This window comes from Columba livia, chromosome 21 (assembly GCF_036013475.1).
Source record: "Columba livia isolate bColLiv1 breed racing homer chromosome 21, bColLiv1.pat.W.v2, whole genome shotgun sequence".
Classification (NCBI taxonomy): domain Eukaryota; kingdom Metazoa; phylum Chordata; class Aves; order Columbiformes; family Columbidae; genus Columba; species Columba livia.
Window position 1 is genome coordinate 5100941 of NC_088622.1, and position 20347 is coordinate 5121287.

The 20347-nt window shown below is 44.8% G+C and overlaps 1 protein-coding gene across 4 annotated transcripts in view; it reads left to right on the top strand.

Annotated features, from left to right (window-relative positions):
- CAPZB (capping actin protein of muscle Z-line subunit beta) overlaps positions 1 to 20347 on the top strand; it is a 63904-nt gene that overhangs the window by 40262 nt on the left and 3295 nt on the right. For all 4 annotated transcript variants that reach the window (XM_065038083.1, XM_065038084.1, XM_065038080.1 and 1 more), the window contains exons 5-8: positions 11525 to 11666; positions 12191 to 12307; positions 18901 to 18966; positions 19671 to 19747. In XM_065038083.1, coding sequence (XP_064894155.1) covers positions 11525 to 11666; positions 12191 to 12307; positions 18901 to 18966; positions 19671 to 19747 — 402 coding nt within the window. The remainder of the gene's footprint in view (positions 1 to 11524; positions 11667 to 12190; positions 12308 to 18900; positions 18967 to 19670; positions 19748 to 20347) is intronic.

The window sequence follows — 20347 nt, forward strand, 5'->3', positions numbered from 1 at the left end:
AATTTCATCTTTCAGTTTGTCAGTCCCAGTTTTACAGGTGAGATATTGTTCGAGGGTTTACAGGAGGAGTTTCTCACAAGGACTTTGTTCTCGTGTTCTCGTGTTGTCAGCCAGAAATGAAGGAGGCATCTGACTCACGGTGCAGTCGGACTAGATAAGCGCAGGACGCTCTGATGCATGTTCTGATCTCAAAATGTGTCAGAAAAAGAGAAGAGTGGCTTACATTTCGCTGAGTGCTGGAAGAATCCTGGCGTTTTTGGAAAGAATTTGCGTAGTTAGGGAAACTTAACCTCACCATTTGAAGGCTTCCTCATGCTTCAAGTGGGAAATGATTCGTACTTTACCTACAACAGAGATCTGGATAGAAACCGGCTTTTGTTCTAGTAGTTTCTTAAACGAGACAATTGGATTTGGTATCTTGATGGCAGGAGCTTAATTTTGACTTGGAGACCAGAGAGGGGAAAGAATGAGGTGGGGGTACCAAGTGCCAGATTTTCTCCCTGCTGCTCGCTGCTCTTGCCAGCGGATCAGGTTGGGAATGGCTGGAACAATTACCAGCAGAACAGCTGCTGGAGCCACATGGGAGTCTGGAGTGTGGGGAAGGTTGTAGCAGGAACGTGATGGCAATTGCAGTGATGTAATTTCCATGGTCTGCTAGAGCTGGAAACTAATCCTGCGTACCCACTGTAAAGCCAGACTTAGGTCTGAGCCGTGTGATGCGGATTAAAGGTGTCACTGGCTGCCTGGTTTGGAATCTTGCAGTGCGCGATGCGTTGGTTCCAGGACAAAATTATCAGCGTCCTTTCAAATTCCAGAGCTGGTGACAACAGAGTTTTTCCAGCACTGTGAAATATTTCAGGCTGGTTTGAAAGTGTTGATGTATTAATCAAAAAGTGACATGCTGGCAGTTTTCAGTACTGTATTTTTGTGGAAATTATGGTTTCTGTTATATGGGAAGATTTATAGCAGATCCACCTTCCAGTAACAGTGTTCACTTTCTCGATAGTGTGCAACGAGTTTCTTGAACTGACCTGCAGAGATTTTCACTGTTCCCCCTGGGGCTGTCTGTCCAAACAGACAGTTTATAGGTGACACCAGGCTAATCAATACCTCCCATTGCAAACTCCTTCTTAAAAAAGTGCAAGTTTAAGTGGAGCGGTTGCACTGTTAGACTTCCAGCTTGTATTGCGGATTGGGAGGGTGAAAATGATGCTGGGAAGCCTCGTATCTGACACATTGAGTTCTTGTTCAGCCGTCCTGTAATAGGCTGTTGTGTGTCCCCCTGTATCCTGTTTCTGAATACACCTCTAACCACAGCTGTGCTGTGTTTTATGGTAGGTAACAGTTAATACAAAAAGAACCTTATGTAAGCAGTTGTTCACAGAGCACTCCAGGCCCAGCGTGCTTGAATTTCCTGGGCTGTTAGACCTATAATGAGGGTTTCTGCTGGGTTGTGGCTTTGTTTCCAGCCTTGCTGTGCTCAACTGCTGGATCTTGTGTTTGCAGTCATCTAGACTGCCCATCACAGGAAGATTTTGTGTATCTTAAAACCTCCTAAGTGCTTGTTTCTGGGTTGTTGCTCTGTGTGGTGCTCACTGCACTCCATAGCTGCTCGTTCCAGCAGGGGATGTAAGAGGAAGACGTTTCCTTTCTATAGAAAAATAAGTACTTTGGAGAATACGTCCTATTCCCACTCTGCTCTCTGCATGCAGTCCAAGGTTTCTTAGGATTATCTCCCGTTTTACCTTTACACACAGTTCATCTCGGGCGTCTCAAAGACTTCCAATAGTTTCAGATTTTCCTCATGTCCGTCCCATTTGGCCCACGTACCGTTCCTTTTCAAATTTCAGTTTTAATCAGGTGTGGTGAGTATCCACCTACATTTAGTGAGTCATCAGCAAGTCTTCGCCATTTCCCGAGGCTCTGGCACCTGTTAGTGTGGGTGTTTTGAGGGAAAACAGCCTGTTATGCGTTTGTTAACAATTTATGTGAAATAATCCATTCAGATCCGTTCACTGGGGAGTTTTGTCCTAAAAATCTTGTTGGCCAAGTGACTGTAGTGGGAAAACAGGTCTTGTAGTGTCACGTGGAGTTGTTTCAAATCTTGACAGCTTGAGACAGCTGAATCTTCAGTGCCTCTTAACCAGTGCTGAGTTGTTTGCTGTGAGCATCTGTTTTAATGCAAACTACCTTTAAGTATCCCTAGAGTTGCCCGCTTTTTAAATTCTGGAGTCGCGTTCATGTCTCCTTGCATTAAAGAGGAATTCTACTAGGTTTTATTTCCCTCTGTATCCTATATGTTAAACAACCAACATATTTCTCGGTTTTCTGTTTTACCAAAATGCATGTTCGCTTTCCCAAAAAACAACTGTTTAATTTTGATCTCCTGCTGCCAGGTTTAACTCAGACACTGCCTGAAGCTAATGCCCTGGTATGTTTTTGTTCAGTGGGTTATTATTCCCAGATGGAAGCCTAATATCTTACACCATTCAGTTAGAGCCGTTGCTCTCCGCTCCCAATATCGTGAAGATAATTTCTTCAAACACATGGTTGTAATTTATTGCCCTTTGCTTGACGTGTGTGTGCACGATTGATTGAAATCAAAGCATAATGAGGACCAGGGCATCTGGATAAATCTATCTCTTTCAGATTCTGTGTTCTGTTGTTTTGGGTTGGAGATAATCAGGGCTTTAATTAAGTAATCTAATCGCTCTTTGTTGTCTGGAAGAAATAGTTTCTGAAGTGATTAAATAGACCTCCCTGGGGAAGGATGCTGCTAATGTGAATAATTCTGCAAACAAGATGAGTTCTGGCAACTTTGGGCTGGTTTAGTAAGCTGGCATACATTTAGAAAGATAGCCCTTATCTCTTTGTTTCTTGGGTTACGTTGGATTTATTGGATAAAATGCTCCTCTTAATCATTCTGCTTCTGAAAATGTTTTTATTGATTAAGGTTTTGAGTTCTCTCAACAGAGTAAGCCATGAAGCCTTTTGAACTCCTGCTTCTGTCTGCGTTTTGATGTTGATCCATTTTCAGTTTGTTATATGGGGGCTCTGGACAAGGAATTTGGTAGGAGCAGAAGGAGGTCTGGGAGAGGATTGACCTCTAAAATGTCTTTGTTGTGTGTAATCCTGGTGTTATTGAATTTTGGATTGGAATCCTGTCCGAATTGGAGTTAGTCACTCCCATTTTCGGTGGTGTCAGCAGTGCTGAGGATGGCACCGCTGCCAGACAAGCATCTGCAGGAGTCTTTGCGGCACAGATCCTGAACAGAACACCCGTCACATCTCTCTTTTCAGCTCGAGGAGGAAAGGCTCGAGGAGGTGCCTTCAGGAATATGTAGATTCAGGAGCCTTTTGCTAGAGACGTTCAGGGGACTGAGCTGGTCAGGTACGGTGCCAAAGTCCCAGGGACAGACAAGTCCATTCTTAGAGTGCTCAGGGCTGACTTTGTCCACTTGTCTTGCTAAGAAAACACTACAAACCTCATTAGTGCTGCCCTTTGACTTTAACTCTTTCAGAGTGCTGCTGTAGTTTGTCATCTAATTTCTCCTTCCTTGTCTTTGTACATCCCTTTACCTGCCCTGGTACATCCCTTTACCTGCCCTGGTACATCCCTTTACCTGCCCTGGTACGTTCCTTTACCTGCCCTGGTACGTTCCTTTACCTGCCCTGGTACGTCCCTTTACCTGCCCTGGTACGTCCCTTTACCTGCTCTGGTACGTCCCTTTACCTGCCCTGGTACGTCCCTTTACCTGCTCTGGTACGTCCCTTTACCTGCCCTGGTACGTCCCTTTACCTGCTCTGGTACGTCCCTTTACCTGCTCTGGTACGTCCCTTTACCTGCTCTGGTACGTCCCTTTACCTGCCCTGGTACGTCCCTTTACCTGCCCTGGTACGTCCCTTTACCTGCCCTGGTACGTCCCTTTACCTGCCCTGGTACGTCCCTTTACCTGCCCTGGTACGTCCCTTTACCTGCCCTGGTACGTCCCTTTACCTGCCCTGGTACGTCCCTTTACCTGCCCTGGTACGTCCCTTTACCTGACAGACCATGAGATCCTCTCAGTGGAATTAATTCCTCTCCAATTTTGAAAATACTTCACACTTAAGGTTTGTAGCAATTGCTGTGTGCATCTGTTTGACCAGATTTGACTTATTTTGTGCAGCGCCGATTCCAGCAGGTAAAGAAAAGGAGAGCAGCAGATGTAAGGGCTGTAATTAGTGGTTTTGGGTTAGAGCTCGTGCCCGTAGGTGTGTGCAGGGGGGCAGCCCCTGACCCCCCATCCCCGCAGCCTGCGGTACCACTTTCAACCCCCGAGTGATTAGGCAGCTGTGAGCTCTTTATATGAGCCTTCTGTCTGTGTTTAGATGTAAACCTCATTTGCCTAAACTCCAAACCCATGGAAAGCTTTGAAGTGACTTTATTGCCATTAGCTCACTGTTCCTCGTTAAGGGTTACGAGCCCTTTGTGATGGCTTTCTCTTGGGCACGATGGTTAGTGCGGTTTGCGCAGCGAGGGCCCTGTCGATGGAATCCAGATGCATTTGTTGTGCATCCCAGCGCTAAGGAAACCTGACTTTCCATCTCGCTGCTGGCTGGGGTTGCGCACAATAGGGTGTGACATCAGGATTATGTCATCTGCGAGATTCTTGCCTCCGGGTTAGACTGATAAGTGCAAGATGAAGTCTAAGACGGACCTAAAGTGCCGAGATGCTCGCTGCTTTCATGTTTGCAGGCTTTTAAAATTAAAGCAGGGATGTTTTCCCAAGGAAATTTAGATGTAAGAGTAAACAGAGCAGCGTTGGGGTCCCTTAAGTTGCTCGTGGGCAGCTCGAAACTCAGAATCAATATTGAAATTGTTGATATATATTACACAAGTTAGAGCAAACTCGGAAGAGAGGAAAACATGAAGCCTCCTGTCCTGCTGGGAGAACTAAATGAGTTGCCTTCCATATTCTTCTTCATTGGGTGCTTGGTTTTGGAGCAGCTCTGTACAGGCTACATTCTTATCTTGTGAATCGGAGATTTTGAGCAGAGGAGGAGTTTTTCCCTGGGGTGCCCGCGGTTCTCTGTGATTACATAAAATCTGAACACTGCAGAGGGAAAACTTGCATTAAGAGGTCAGCACTGATGCTGCAGCGCTATCCTCCAACACCGTTCTCTGAAAGTTTTAAATCCCCAGTAAGATATTACTTACCCGCTTTCAAAAATGGAGCGAGGCTATACTTCAGAATCTCAATTTATTGCGATTTGGGATGTTAGAACTGATTATCTCTAATAATATATGGCTAGGCTTGCAGAAATTTACCTCATGCTCTCACAAATGCAGCGTTTTAATGATGGAAAATTGAAGACGGAGTAACTTAACCCATTATAGCCGTCTTGTAGCATATCTGATATGCACCTATTTGAAGAAATAAGTTTGTTGCGTGGAATCTGCGCAGGCTTTGGCAAACTTAATACACGACACACAAGACTTCTGCTGCCGTCTTTTCCCCTCCTACCCTTATTTGAATTATAGCTGGCAGAGCGTCAAACGTGTCAGACGGTGGGTGGGTGAAGCTGTGGGCCGGCTCTGCAGAGCAAACTGGTGGCGGGGATGGGGACGGCTGAAAGATTTGGAAGCAGCCGGCGCTTCCTGGCGGTTAATGAAGCGGTTCCTCGTTTGGCCGTGTTACAAAGTGACCCATTGTCTTGCTTATTAGGTGGCTGATGGAACTGTTTCCAGGTGACTTCTCAAAAGGGATTTGGTCATTAGTTTCCATCTGCCAAGAGCAATTGGATGGTAAGGAAAATGTGAGCAATGCATGTTTGGTTTGGGTATTTTTTAACTAATGAAAGATAGCAGAAAGCACAAAACAGGAGGTTCTGGGAGACTTTTAGCCTTCAGAATCCCATTGTTTGCATGCTGTTTTCCCTCCTTGCGGAGTTCTTGCACTTCACAGCTCTGCTGCGCAGTCGGAGTCGTCCCGCCGTGCTCCAGATGTGGATGTGAGCTTTCAAGTGCAACTGGCATTGGAATTACACATACCTAACTGCATTGGTATGTGTGCTCCGGGGATTTTTGCACCTGTGTATGCTGGAAAGAATTTCTGTAAAATACCTGCAGAGTCCACAGGCATACTTTGGGCCCTGTTCATAAACTGTGGGGAAAAACAGCTGGGCTAAATACACAAACATTTTACCTTCTTCATTTGAAGTATTTAGGTAACATTCTGAGAGTGTTAAACAGCCGTGCTCGTGGGACCGGAGAAGGAGGGAGAGAGGAGCTGTAAATCATCTGTTCTCACACCAGCAGAAGTGTCATAACCTGGTTCGTTCCTGGTCCCAACTTGTCCTTTTTATTGAAGAACAGGCCTGTGAGCCTCATTGCTGGAAAGCTGGATGGAGGGCACGGGCAATGAAATTATCTAATGACAACTTTGCTCTCTTGGTGTTGTCCTGAAGACTTTTCCCCCCCTCAATTGACCTGCAGGCTGGCAGGTGATCTGAACGAACACAATATTTGGGGTTTGGTGCAGGGTGGGTCGCTGAAACTTGCCGCTTCCTTCATATTTCTGCTATTTATGTGCTGGTTTAAAATGATGGGGAAGGATTTGGTGGAAATTGTGCCAAGTCACTTGCCATCACACTCATCTGTTTTAATAATGATTGAAATGTCTCTTCCCCTCATCTTTTAGGCAACTTCTGTGGGTTGCTGTTAGACACTAGTTTCTCAGATTGCGCCTTTAGTCATTGTCACTCTTTAAAAACATTTATAGCCGAATGCTCGATATTTTCCTTTGCGGTAGGTGTTTTAAATGACACGTTTCTTCGAAGTCTGTTGATCTAAATAGATGGAGACGCTTCCCTTTCAATGCTGAACTTTTGTAGCTAGAAGAAATAGCTATGCAACCTTTAGAGGAAAAAGAAAACCTATTTTGCTGCTTTAATCGAGCCAGTTTGAAACACTGTGCCACTCCTTTGATGGTTTGCACAGCCGGGCCGAGGTTCCAGGTACTGGTACTTTGGCATCAGGGTTTTGTGGCTTTGTGTTTCGAGAGCCACAAGCCAGATCCAAACACCCACCCGGTGTCTCTGGCTCCCAGTTACTTACTGGAAAACACACGAGTGTTTTTATGGATGAGCGATTTGGTTCTGAAGTGGAATTGAAAGTCGTGGCTTGTTTTTATTGCTGTGTGGTGGAAACTCCATTTCTCAGTGTAGAGTCCAGCATTGACTTGCAAGAAGCAGAATGCTATCGGGCAGGTTACGGTGCCTTTTATGATCTGGCCTTCAGCCGTAAAGCAAAGTGATTAATCTGTCCTCCCTTCTTGAGGCTGTGCTGGAAGCTGGGGGATTTCCTCCCCTCTCACATCTCTCCTGAAGTTGCACTGTTCTTCTGGCCACAGTCTCTGGTTCATGGATACAGCTCGAGTTCTTAACTTTCCATCCTGTGTCTCCACCCGCTTCAACTTCAAACACTTCATAAAGCTTTGGATCACTCGTAGCTTAAATATTTTCTTTTATTCTTGAGTTCGTAAAGTAGGTCAGTCTTAAGTGTGACATTTTTTTTGCATAAACCAGCTTTTTCCAGGAGTTCTGTGGTTGATGAGTAACGGACATAAAACTTAAGTGTTTGATCATGGCATTAAAACTGGGATTGATTTTGAATGAAAAGCTCTTCTGAATTTTGTAAAGAGAATGAATTGATTACGTTGGGCTTTAGGTCTTTTAGTCACATTCCTGGGCAGCTTTTGTAAAAACCAGGTTTACTGGAGACAGAAGAACCCTGGCTGTCCTGGGAGAGAACAGGGCTATCACGTGGCGCTGATTTGTTGTTAACGAAGCAACATGACCACCATAAGATTGGTTTTTACACCGTTTTATAACAAGCTTTTGTCTGTAGGTAATTCCAGAGTTACATCCTAGAGAGATCCCCATCCTTAAGCAGAAGATGAGCGATTGCTTCGCTTTGAATCGCTGTCCTTTGGAAATGGTTTCTCCTTTCTGAAAGGTAGCCTAGGATGACTTGGAGTTTTCCTCCTACATCAGACTTCTTGGACACCTCCAAAGCATCTACTGATTGCTTTGTGCTGGGCCTTGGGCGCTTCGGGAGACGACTGGAGCTTCCAAAGCAGACACATTGCCTGTTCCCAGCGTTGTTGAGCAGGAGGGGAACGTGCCCTGAGCCGGGGGAGCCAGAACGGGCGACCAAACAAAACGCTTTTTGATCCAGGAGCTGTGTTGCTCTTTCAAGGTGTTTTGCTGCAACTACTGCACCTAACTTTGACGGGCCCGCGCTCTGGTTTGCCCATCTGCTTCTTCAACGGAGAAGATATATCAGCTTGTGCCTTCCAGGAACCTTTTCCAAGCTGGTTACCTCTCTTGCTTGGATTTTAATAAGTGCAGCTGTTTAATCTGCGGTGAGGGTGTTTCTTGGAGGTAGTCCAGCATTCCTGCAGCAAATCCAAGTTCATGAATGTAGATTTAAATTCCTACCAATCTGTCTGTCATCTATTCTATTATGTAGCAGCCAATTAACCTGTAGCGCTTCTTTATTTTTCTTGAAAAAAAACCCCAAACAACAGGTTTCAAGGAATGTTCCCTTCTCCAAACACGACTTTCTTGGCTTTAGTCTTCAGAAACCCCACCTGAGTGCATTTGATTTGCTGTGTGAGGAAAGGTGAAATCTAATGTGGTGATCAATGATATAGATTTTCTCCCCGTGAAGGAGCAGTGAATTTTTGAAGTGATTCTGTATTCCTGAAGCACAGAGGAGGCTTTGGCTAATCCGTATCCCGGCGTGCCTTGGATTCATAACGCTTCAATCGCTGGCCTTGTTGTTTGAGTCTCAAGATACTGGATCTGGCTATGGCAAAGCGACTTTATTGAAATAGCATGTTGGTATTTAAAACAATATTAATACTATATTTGATTCATTAAATATACAAAGGCAAGTTAAAGCGTTTCCATGTGTGCGCTGTTAGTTCTGGCGGGAGGTTCTTCAGATGGTTTTATGTGGTTTCAGACAACATTTTAGCACATTCTTAAAATACCCACAAAAGCCTTTATGTAAAATCTCATAAAGGTGAACCACATAAAAATTATTTTTTTTCCTGTTTCATGTCATTAGGATCAAAGTACAGTAGGTAAGAATAAATTTCCAAAAACCTTGTTTTGGTCCCTCTCTTAATTAACGTTTCATGCTCATAGCAAGCTCATAAAGTGGGTAATGGGGAAACTGTCTGTACGCACTGTAATATTCTCAGTGGCTGCCAGTTCATTTTGAGGGAATTCACATATTCTGTATATGATGTTTTTTTTAATTCAGGGTCTCTGGAAGTGGACAGCAGCTCATGCGCTCTGGCTTTTGATTTGCACTGTCCTTTTCTCCAAGGAAAGGGTCACCCGGATTGGAACTGAGCTTTGCTGCGGGACTGAAATTCCCATTAACTGCATTAACCAAAATCCGTTTGTGAATTCCCCGGAGGGTGTAAAAAAGGCATTTCTGGTTTGTTAGGTCTGAATTGCCTGCTGGAAGTCTGGCTTTAGCGTGCCTGTGGAGCAAAGGGCTTTCCTTTTTTTAACGGTATATTATCAGTGACTTGACAAATGTCATAGGGCAGTGATGTGCATGTTGGTTACTTTGTGCCCAAATTAAGCTTGGTGATGAGTAGCAGTAGGCACCAATTAAAATTGAGCAGTGTAGGGGAAAGGGACACAAGAGTGTCACACAGAATGTCAGGGGTTGAAGGGCCCTGGAAAGCTCATCCAGTGCAATCCCCCCATGGAGCAGGAACACCCAGATGAGGTTACACAGGAAGGTGTCCAGGCGGGTTGGAATGTCTGCACAGAAGGAGACTCCACAACCCCCTGGGCAGCCTGGGCCAGGCTCTGCCACCCTCACCCCAAACAAGTTTCTTCTCAAATTTAAGTGGAACCTCCTGTGTTCCAGTTTGAACCCATTGCCCCTTGTCCTATCACTGGTTGTCACCGAGAAGAGCCTGGCTCCATCCTCCTGACACTCCCCCTTTCCATCTTGATCCCCAGGAATGAGTCCCCCCTCAGTCTCCTCTTGTCCAGCTCCAGAGCCCCAGCTCCCTCAGCCTTTCCTCACACGGGAGATGCTCCACTCCCTCCAGCATCTTGGTGGCTGCGCTGGACTCTCTCCAGCAGTTCCCTGTCCTGCTGGAACTGAGGGGCCACAACTGGACACAATATTCCAGGTGTGGTCTCCCCAGGGCAGAGCAGAGGGGCAGGAGAACCTCTCTGACCTACTGACCACCCCCTTCTAACCCACCCCAGGTACCATTGGCTTCCTGGCCACAAGGGCCCAGTGCTGGCTCATGGTCACCCTGCTGTCCCCAGGACCCCCAGGTCCCTTTCCCCTACGCTGCTCTCTAACAGGTCATTCCCCAACTCACACTGGAGACAGCTTTTGCTCTCCTCCACCTGCTGGGTGTTTTATCTGCTTTATGTACATATCTGCGGAAGGGCAGTATGTGTTTAGGAGAGAGCAGATAATGCTGAAATGCCTTGTCATTGATCTTCTGACTCAGCCAAAGTTGTGTCTTCCCCAGGAGATGGTGATTCTGTGCAGCACGAGTTCACGGCTGAGATCTCGCTGTGCCGTGACAGTTTTAGTCCCTTTTGCGTGATGCTCCTTGTGGCTGTTTGGTAACTTGAGAATGGAAAAATACTGTGGGTTATGGTTTGGCTTTTCTAGAAGCCAAACTTGGTGCTCGTGCATGTTCTTTCCTACCGCGTTGGGTTCTTTACCATTATTTTAAAGTGTGTTTTTCATCCGGCATAGAATGAGCTCAGCACTAGCGTTAGGAAGGAGGAGTTGGGTTCTGCAAATGTCATTGCTTTGTTAGTTTTCTAAGACTGTACTTTTTGCTACCAGAAACCTGAGATTTGGGTAGTCCAGCTTACTTTCTGCTGTATACCGTATCTGAGGTTGGAACAAGATGTAAAGCTCAAAAGCATCCCTTCATTTCTAAGAACCTGAGACTCAATTCAACTCGATTTGTGATAAATCAGTAAATCAGCTTCACACACACTTTTGAGACAGCAGCATAAAGCTACTTACTCGCTCCCTTTTGTCTTAATTAGCAGACTTTATTGTAAAGGACTTCCAGACTTTCCCAATAGCAAGAGAAAAGGAAAAAAAACACCCACCAAACTGTAAAATAAAGCCTTACTCTCAGCATACTTTGTAGCTTGTAGTTTTACCAGCTGTTATAGTTAATTGGAATCAGAGGAATTGTTTGCTCAGGTACTGTAGAAATCTGTAGCTAGCTCTGTTTCTCACTAGACTTTTATTCTCCTTTAGAGAAATGTACAGGATTTTTGTAATTAAAGTCTCTGTGTTATAAAATGATTTAAACCGGCGTGGTTCTAGGTGTATAGTGAGAGTGTGCCATCTGAAAAGAAAAAAACTCTGTAGAGTTTCTGCTTATTAAAAGATGATTATTATTGATAAGTGACTCTGGCTTGGATCCTGCTCACTTTAACGTGGCTCTTGGATTGCATCCTGCAGGTATTTTGAAGGTGGAGTCTCCTCCGTCTACCTCTGGGACCTGGATCATGGTTTTGCCGGGGTGATCCTCATTAAGAAAGCTGGAGACGGATCAAAGAAGATTAAGGGATGCTGGGATTCCATCCACGTGGTGGAGGTTCAGGTACAGCCTCTGGGGTAGCCGATATTCCCGAGTGAAAACAAAACCCAGTTAATTCCAGACAATTAACGAGCACAGGTGTTCCACCGAACAATGCAATATTGTGTTAGGGGCTGTAAACTTCTTTCCCCTGTTAATTTTTGAAAATTCCCTGAAGCAATTTGGACAGAGATAAGTCAGGGCTGGAATCAAAAGGAATCCCAGAAGAATTGAAAGTATGTTACTTTCTGTGCCTGTGATCCTGAGATTTTTTTTTCTTTTAAAAACATAAAGCTCTACAGATAAATATCACTAATTAGGTAATAAAAACACGGTAATAGGAGGTTAAATTGCTCTAAGTAGATTTGCTTTGGAAAATTAGGGGAATGTGCACACTTAAAATTGCTTTTAAAAACCAGACTGTGCTGTGTGAGTGAGGTTACATGTATGTATCCTGTTGCTTGTGGGCTCCTCAGAGCCAGCAACCATTTAGGTTTTGGAGGGATTTTAACCTTTTGTCTCCTTTTTTGTTGTCCTCCCACTTCTAGGAGAAATCCAGTGGTCGCACCGCTCATTACAAGCTGACCTCCACAGTGATGCTGTGGCTGCAGACTAATAAAACTGGCTCTGGTACCATGAACCTTGGAGGGAGCCTCACCAGACAGGTACGTCTGTACATCGGCACGCGCGTACGCTGCAGACCCAAGGCATGCCTCTCCTTATTTATATATATATATACAGATATATATACCCAGTAGCCCCCGTCAGGAACAAAAAGCTGATTTTGTGAGGTGTTGTATAAACATCTCTTCTCCCGCTGCGCGTGCAGCCCCGTGAAATAGTGAATGCGTAAGTGTGTAATTACCAGGCAGCCCCTTGAACTTTGCTCGATGGCAGCTGAGCTTTCCATTAAAAATAGAAAACATTCAGTAGGAGTTTAGACTTGCTTTCGAGTCTTAGTTTTTCTTTTGGCTTTTCTACATTTTGATACTTCCATATGTGCTACCCAGAGAGATATTTTTACCTGTAAGATTCGCCCGCTTTCTTACTGGAAGATTCTAATAGGATGATAAAAATACGAGATGAGCTTATACGTTCAGGATTTTTGTGCCGGTGTTAATTATTTGGAGACTCTCTTGCGAGAGAGGTTGTTTTGCAGGGAAGGTGCTGGCCAGATGACTGTTCTTAGTCAGGATCTGCTGGACTTGGCTTTGCTGGGCGAAGGTGCTTCCGTCCCAGCCGCCTGCCAAAGGCTGTTGTCTCCCTGCTTCGTGCTGCTGCTGAACTGCAACTGCTTAAGATCTGGACTGTGGAAATCAGTAATAAACTCTGGTGGACAGGAGGCATATTATACGGTCATGAGTGACTGGAGAGATTGGCAGCAGCTGAAACTCCTTTATGAGACTTCCCAGGGCAGAGCGTTGCTTTCGATAGAAAGGACAGTGCAGACTCTTAAACAGTTCGTGTTTTTGCCCAGGTTTGAGCCAGGTGAAGGAAAGGACAATCTGTGATTGCAGAGACAAACTGAAGTTGTGTTAATATCGCACTCACAGGAGCTTGCCCCAGATCTAGGTGACTTTTCTTTCCACATTGTTGATTTACAGAAGAAGCTGATGGAAAATCAGAGGGAGGGAAAAGGCATCTGGCGACAGCTTCGAGCATTGCGTACCCCTTTAAAATGTTTGCGGTAATTACACACGAGTTATGGTGACCCGGACAAATATTTAATCACAGGCCTTCCTAATACTTTAAATCATCGCTGTGAAGTGGAGGCCAAGGGCTTGACTCTGGCCGTGGCCTTATGGTGCGCGAGAGCCGAGCCAAGGAAAACAAGAGTCTGTGGAGAATGGGTGTCCTCAGTACACCTTGGCCTGAGCTTGTTTAGTTTGACTTCCACTCTCGAAGCTTTAGTGAGGAGATTCATGCTTCTGTCATCATTTTAACAGCAGATCGTTTAATTCAGATGTGATGCATTACAGCAGGGGCCTGCTTCCAATGTAAGTAACCATAAAAAAAAGCCACTGGGGTAATGATGCACTGCTTCTGCACAAACAATGGAAACTTGACGTTCAGAATGTCGCTCTGGGTCGGAGATCATTCTGTTTGCAGGTGCTCAGTGGGACAGGCTATGGCAGAATCCACGAAAATCTTGCTGCTGCCTCGAGGTGTGTTATGTGGGGAGGAGCTGTTTGTCCTGCGCTGTTTGTTGAGCTGTAGCTGGACTAAACTGAGTGCAAGGCTTTTACTTCGCTGTAAATCTAGTTGGCCACATCACCTAAGGACAGCAGGTTTGATTTTTATTTTTTGATAGGCTTTTCATACAGTCTGCAGCAAACTTGGGCACTGAACATAGGTTCCAGTTATCTCTGGAGTGGTATGTTACAGTTGATATCACTAATCTGATGTCTAAATGATACTTTTGAGATCATTTTGTCCATAGTAAGTTGTACATGGTTTTGGTCAACTTAACGTATAAGCTACTCGACCACCTTTTGATCCTAAAATGTGAATAGCAGATGTCCTCACATTTCAGTGGAAGTTTTTGAAGTGTTCACAAGCTTTGTAATATCCTGGCTTATAAAGTGGTGGCAGAGAGAACCTTTCAGAGCTTTAAAGGGAAGTGTGGTGAGAGCCATTCCTTTGAAACCAGTTTCACCTCGTAGCTGCAAATCAGGTATTTTTCGAGTGATGACTGGAATGATTAACTTGGTGGCCAGGAGCAGGTGCGAAGGAACAGCTTGGGTCTAGAAGTAGCTATTTTCTGCTGTTATTTCCTATCGGTGAAATATTATTGCCCCACATCAGACACAAACACGGGGGGTTTTGCTGCCTTTGTTACAACTATTTGGAAAAACTTGTCTTTGCCTTTTTTTTGATGTCTCCAGACACTTGTTACTACAAGGCTCCCATTTAGGCTATTTCTAAATGTTGCACTGAATTTCTAAGAATATTTTTATCTCTGTCTCCAAGACACCATGTATTTGAGTATTTGTACACCTGGCTTGGGGCCACGTGTTGTTTTGTTCTGGGTAGATATTACTTAGACGTTGTGTCCCTATCCTACATCTACTTTAATGTCGTACACTGAGAATTGACATTTCTCATCCAAGTCATTGAGCTACTACTTCTCAGTAGTTTTCCCAATGCGATTTTTAATACGCTCTAAGTTGTCTCTTTATAAGAGGAAAGTAAGCATGTGTAAGTAACTACATGCATTTTACATTTGTAAGTGAACAGAATGAGGAGAGAGGGAGACACAGGGTAGACGGAGGACTCAGCCTGTTTTGGGAAACTGAAAATCCTCTTTGTGTAGAGGTTCTCAGGACATGGGGCAGTGCCAGGGGTGGGTTATGGTTGGACTCGATGATCTCGAGGGTCTTTTCCAACCAAAATGATTCTGTAATTGGTGTGTTATATGCCGTCTGTTGTGACAAGGGGCTGCAGAGGGACGTGCTGTAAGTCTGAGAGCAAAGGACAGGACACGTTACCTTCAGTTTACAACAAAGGGAGCAGCACTCTTAGGGAAATGAAAAATGCCAGCAGCTTTTCAATGACCATTCTCCAGTGAGTGCAGGTACCTCCCACCCCCCTCCTGATTCAAGCCAGATGCTTGGCAGATGATTTTCTCTCTGACCGACATTGGGGTCCCGTCCTCTTTGTGTACATTGGAATGACTTGTGTGGTTTGCCACGGCACCGTATTGCTTTAGCTGAACGTTGAGGTTTCATTAGGCCACGCTTTTATTTAAGGTAAGAGCAGCTGTGTGATCCTGTTTCATTTTATGCAAAGTAGACATAGCCTTCCCGTTTTCTGGCAAATAGTCAAAGCTGCACTTTGTTGGACACATTTCTGGAGCCCCCTCCTTAAAAGCAAGACTAACAGGTGCCTTTCTGAGATCTCGCCTTGCACAAAGAACCTGTGTGTGTTTCCTAAGCCAGGATGAACATTGTGAGGAAGCGCGAGTTTGCCGAGAAAGAAGTTGGCTCAAAACCTATAGTTTATTTACATTTGGAGGTGCGGGCAGGGGGAGGATATAAAGTTGTAGGGGAAGTGAAGCCTGGGATTTCAGATTAAAGCAGCACAGATGTGTGTTGATTTTCGTATTTGAAATGCTCCCTGGCAAAGGTGGAACGTTTTGCAGAGCTGGATGAAGGCTGCTCTGTTGCAAACCGCGCTGTCCCTGCGTCCTGCGGTCTAATGCTGCTCAAGAAAACACCAGCAGAGACATTCTGCCATTTTTCATAATAGCTAAACCCTCTGAGGCTTGTGCTCTGCAGTTAGCAGAGTCATATATTTTCATCAAGTTGAGCTTTCATGTAAAGGCCCATCCCACCGACTTCCAGATGTTGCAGCAGTAAGCGGAGCATTGGGGAATGTGTGTCCTCCAAATGGTTCTTCAAGTCGTTGCTGTCACCATCCTTATGTTCCTGGAGTAACTGTCTCTTTAATTGCTACCCAAGTAGTATTTTGGGATGCAGAGGGCAGCAGAGATGTGCTGAACAGTAATCGCCCGGGAAATTATTTCTGCTTCAGATGAACATATGGATTTTACAGTGGTTCAGTTATGTATTAAGTGGTTTAGACAAAGAGTTGAGTACGTATGGACAAGTGGCATAGAGAGCTGATGTAGCATCCCCAGGTTTGCTCGTGGGTTTGAATGTACAGTTTGGTAAAGGATACAGGATATTTTTGGTTACGCTGGTTGGAGTAAATATACGCAAAGGCCACACAAGGATGCAGTAAGTTCTGGGCTGAATTCTACAAAGCTGCAAGCTCCGTAGAGCTCACAATCTTCATTTATCTAGTTATAGTCTGAAATAAGCATTGGAGAGAGAGGCCAAACTTTGCCTTACTGATATCCAAATAATTCCCCATATTTTGCACCTGGAGGCTTCATTCTGCCCGCTGCCTGTGGCTCGGGAGCCTTTGGCTCGTGTTACTCTGTTTGTGTTTCATTAAAGAGATTTTCCCATCACTCTGTGGCCAGAGCAGCTGCGGATGTTGCCGTCAGTCCTTCAGAGCAAAATGGTGGACGAGTTTCTTCCTCATCTCTAGTATTTTTAGACACTTCCGCGATGAACCAAAGTGTTTATCCAACTTATATTTCTCTCTTCTATTAACTCATCCTCCAAATAACGTTTACAGAAAGCTCAAACAGCTGCCGCATTCCACGCAGGAAACATCCGAAGTGACCAGCCAGCCATCGAGAGCTTGATAGACCCAAAAGAGTGAGTTCCCTGTGAGTCAGACTCGCAGCAGATGGCGAGGGAGCCAAGCGCCGCATCTCGAACGGGAGAGGAGCCGCTGAGCCCCCTAGATGGGACTTGGCTCATTCAGGTTTTTGGCTGAGCCTCGACAGCAGATGGGGAGTGACAGTGGGAAGATGAGCCGCTTGTTAACATCGACTTACAGAATGGAATTTCCCCTCGAAGCAAATTAACCCCTTTATTTAAGCGGCTCTAGGCTTTTTGCTTTAGGTGCGTGCGGTATCAGCCGCCGGAAGGAACCGTTAAAAATCCCGACAACTCCGCTGTTTGTATAACATGGCTGCTTACTGACTCTGAACTCCATTAAAACAGCCTCTCGTAACATCTGGGCTTCTAGAGCGTGTAAAAATGTTTTCCTTCTGGCAGCAGTTTTTATGGAGATGTAATAATATACATTTTGCCAAAAAAAAAAAAAAATACAAAGTTATATTTTCAGATTCTGCTTCTTACCCGTGAGCTCGGCCTGTCCAGGTGTGGAGGAGACTCGGTGGGGAGCCCATGGAAATAAATGACCCGCTGCCAACTCTCCAGCTGCCCCAGATTTGCCCAATTTGCTGCTAGTTCACCAACTCAGCATAACGTGTATACGTGTGGTTGCGGAGTTCAGATGTATCTTCTCCCTCTCCTGCGGCTGGATCCGTTCTCCAGGCAGCGTGTCTCCATTACATGTAAACAGTCTGACTGCGATCGAAAGGGAAAATTAAACGGTCTTGTTCTTTTTCTCCCCCTCTTCTAGGTTATCTTTTGCCTTCAGGGTTCCAACTAAATTACATGCTTCCCTAAGCCTGTTAGAGACTTGGCTTATTAGAAGAAACCTGTAGCTGGCCCAGATTTTTAAACTCTACCCTGAGGGAGGGATATGAACAGATGGATGAGAGAATTCAGTGGGATTAGTAAAGCCCTTTGAAGACTGTTCTTCCCACTACATTTTTCTCCCAGTTTTGTTTTCGTGCCATCTCAGCACATCTTGTATCAGTTGAGGTCCCTGGGACTGATGTTTATAGTTCAACAGCTTGTCTGGCCAGGATTCTCCTCTCAAGAACTGGAGATGATGATATTTTCCCTAGCGCAGATCATGGATGGTCGGCCACGGCCTTGGTGTGGACGTTACGTGGCGCAAAGTCGGATTAAAATAAAGCAAATATTGCGTTCTGCAGTACCAGCTCCCAATTTTTGATCTTAGTGATGAAAAAGCTCACCTGGTTCAGGTACCTCTCTGCTGTTCAGACACTACACTAAGAGCGTGGGATCATTACACGCTTGTGTTGACCCAACTTTGAATTTCATTGCAATCAGCAATCGGCTTTCCCCTCATGCTTGCCACTTTGTACTTCCCCCTAATAGTTAATTAAATATCGGTTTGGGTTTTTTGGTCTAAAAAGAAAAAATAACTACAAACTGTCAAATTTCTCTTTCCTTGTTATTGCAGCAGTTTAAATCAGCACCAGTCTTGCAGGTAGTTGTTGTTTTTGTGTTCTCTGCACCTTCCCTCTCTGCTGGAAGGTAAATAAAGCCTAAAGTGTCTTGTGCCAGGAGATCCCGCAAATGGAGAATGTGCCCCACGTGTGGCTGGAAGGAGCGTTTGCGATAAAGATTAAAAGAAGCAGCTTTTTTTACAGGGTTAGTTCCCAGCTGTTAACCCGCCAGCACCATCCTTGTGTGCATCACATCAACAACAGCCTTGTTTTCCCGTCCCCACGCTGTGCGTCTTGTCCTGCTACCCCGTGCCCTGCCGTGATCTCCCGCAGCCCCGGTGACAATGTTGTAGTGCCTGTCTACACCGAGGATCTACAGCAGCGTTTATCTTCTGGTTTTTATTACACTACATTTCTGTTATCAACATGTGAGCCGTTATCTAGTTCGGGGAATTTCTCAGTCTGTTTGCACATTGAAAGAATAGTTACTCTGGGATTTTGAGACCCGCTTCTTTCATCCCTTCTTTTGGTAAGGAAATCTACCCTCGCATTTTCACCTGTATCTTTTCTTTCTAGATGGAGAAAGATGAGACCGTGAGCGACTCCTCTCCACACATAGCCAATATCGGACGCTTGGTAGAGGTAAGTGCACTGTCCTGTATGAACGTGCTCTTGATTTCCTTCATCTCCACAGCCACTTTGGCAAGAGAGGAAGGAATTCTCAACTAAAATAGACTATAATGCATTTTTGAAAGGAGCTGGGAAATAAAAGGAAAGCACATACTTAATTTTTTTATCCCCTTTAAAAGTTTTGGGCTGGAGTAAAAGTGACCTGCTGAAAAAATGCTGCTCATTTACAAGATCTTTCTCAAAACTGTTTGTCATGCGGTTTTAAATTATGAGTCAGCTCAAAAATTCGAATTAACCAATAATTGTAAAACTGTTTACCTGCTGGCTTTGCTAAATGGCTGACTTGCTGCTTATAGTCCGTTCAGTACCAGGAAATTACAGAGTAAGATTGGGGTGAGATGCGTTTTCTTTACTTGCAGCTGAATGCAGAAAAGGAATAGCTGGACTGAAACTGCCCTCTTGTGGTCCAGAAAGACGGCTCATAGCCTGGAGTAATTAACTGGGGGGACAGGAACAGAGCTAACAAAGCCTTTATTTCTTTGATAAGAGCAGAGAGACGAGGTGGTGCTGCCTCCTGTGAGAACTGAGGTAGCGGGAATACACCGGGTTGAACCGTGCGGTGACGAGTGTTGTACAGCAAGACGAACACGTCAGATGCACAGAACAGTGATTCCCGCAAACGTGACTGACGATCTGCTCTCTTCCTTTTTATCCAGGACATGGAAAACAAAATCAGAAGTACACTGAATGAGATTTATTTTGGAAAAACAAAGGACATCGTTAATGGGCTGAGGTAAGGGGCTCTCCGGCTGATTCTTGGCTCCCCCGCGGTGCCCGTGGTTCTGTCCCCGGCCGAGCACTTGATCTGCTTTCGTTTGCTGGAACTCCCCTTTCCTACACAAACTCTTTTCATGTCCCTAATTGTTCAGCTTGCCATGCTTTGGAAACATTATTTGTTGTGTGGAGTCCAGAGAACATTTCTACCTTGTAACTATGGAAATCCGAAGCAATGTTTTAATCCCTTGTTCCCTCAGCAGGAAGAAAATAGCCCAATTAGCGACACTTGTATTTAAGAATTATTTTTAATTAGGAGTTTTATTCTTTACAGTGCTGAAAGTTGTACTTAAATTCTCACTTCTCTTTCTACTGTTCTGAAAAACAGTCAGTTGGTGCTAGAATTAAGTCATGACATTAATGGTTTGCGGTATTTAGACTTTGTTTGAAATTCTGTCATTCTCTCAACACCGCTGGTCAAAACACAGTGTACTAGACCAGATGAAGTGAATGAGCCCCCTGTGCCTTTCTGTGGGGAAACTGTACTGTACTTTTCAACCCCTGCTCATTTCTGCTCAGGAATTTTACATAGAAATCCCAATGTCAACGAAGATAGACT